General features: G+C 32.7%; 1 protein-coding gene across 2 annotated transcripts in view; it reads left to right on the top strand.

Annotated features, from left to right (window-relative positions):
* LOC122252066 (putative N-acetylated-alpha-linked acidic dipeptidase) overlaps positions 1-1,005 on the top strand; it is an 18,808-nt gene extending 17,803 nt beyond the window's left edge. Inside the window, exons 17-18 of one of the 2 annotated variants that reach the window (XR_015191528.1) lie at positions 1-156; positions 262-1,005. The exon at positions 1-156 is cut by the window's left edge and continues 101 nt beyond it. Coding sequence is in view for 1 of the 2 variants with exons in the window: in XM_086543263.1 (XP_086399389.1) it covers positions 1-98 (98 nt within the window). In the remaining variant the exon portion in view is untranslated. The remainder of the gene's footprint in view (positions 157-261) is intronic. The other variant, XM_086543263.1, reaches the window with a different exon arrangement.
* Positions 1,006-1,418: the final 413 nt, after the last annotated feature.

Here is a 1,418-nt window from a genome sequence, read left to right as displayed (position 1 = left end):
TTCACGATGACCTGTGGATGACCTTCTCTCGGCATCTTGCCGCTGTGACTCATGCACTCAACACAGCCAGTAAAGTCCTGACGAATGAGCTTTGGTAGTGTGTGTGTTTTTCTCCAGTCTCCCCTTCGAGAGTCACTGGTAAACGGGGATACTATGGTAAATGTTGTGATTTTGTTGTTGTTGTGTTCATTTTTCTTGTGGTATTTTTTCAGTATTCACTGAAAATTTGTTACATATAATTTTTTCTCGATTTTAACGCAGGCAGTACAGTCAAGGGATTCGAGAGGAGGCGGGGGCTTAACCTCCACTACCCCCCCCCCTCCGAAGATCTTCATTGTATATATATGTATATGATATATATATATATATATATATATATATATATATATATATATATATATATATCCACTGAAGCTAGAGGGGTCCAGCGGCATGACACAACGTCTCCAAAGGCACTCGCGGGAGGGATGACCTCGTTTACCGAAGTCCTCCCACTCTCCATTCTCTAATATTACGCTATTGTTAATAAACATTAGTTTTTGAAAGCATCCTGTGTATTTTGAATCTTAATGTTTTAATATTTTATTTCTGTCATTCTTATTTTCAACCCTTTTGCACAATTCTAAGTTAATTTTAGCAGTATTTTGAAGTTTTTACAACTCATCATGGGGAAGTCATGTTTCTAGCGATTCATTTTTTTTCTTATGATAACTCCTTATTTTACCATACCTTATGTTTATTTGATTTCACTGATAGGCGTTTAATTTCATTCAGTTTAGAATCCCCTGATAATGCGATCGCAATAGATCTTGCCTTCCCTTTATTTTACCTTTTTTTCTAATATTCTCGCGTATTCTAAAGCATTTCCTTTTATTTGTCTTTTTAAAGTCCTATATTTTATATGTATTTCTTTTATTTTGTGGACTTTATACTAACGTGGGATGCCGTGACCTGATGCTGTATATAAGCGACCTGGTATGACCCCAATAAACCGTGTTACCTGGACTGTGTTATTTCCTTTGACATACTTCAGTCGAGACGAGAATCGAGGTTGTACCTAAATTCTATTTACTTGCCGTTGGAACTCTGCTGGGCGCAATTAGTATTTTTTTTAAAGTTATTTTAAGTCTCTTCAAGGAGGTAATTTTAACGTTTGTGTGTGTTTGTGTGTGTGTGTGTCTGTGTGGAGAATAGAGATTCATTTATGATAGATATATAGTGATATATGATATATATATATATATATATGTAATATATAGAATTTATATATGATGTATGTATATATATATTATATAAATATATATATCATAATATCAGATATATAAATATATAATACATATATTATGGATGTGTAGAGTATATATATTATATATTATATATTATATAGGATTTGATATTATATAGATTGTTATAGTGAT

The sequence above is a fragment of the Penaeus japonicus genome, unplaced genomic scaffold, assembly GCF_977035675.1.
Source record: "Penaeus japonicus unplaced genomic scaffold, GWHDUDI00000001_assembly GWHDUDI00000013, whole genome shotgun sequence".
NCBI lineage: Eukaryota > Metazoa > Arthropoda > Malacostraca > Decapoda > Penaeidae > Penaeus > Penaeus japonicus.
This window is presented reverse-complemented; position numbering and strand designations above follow the sequence as displayed.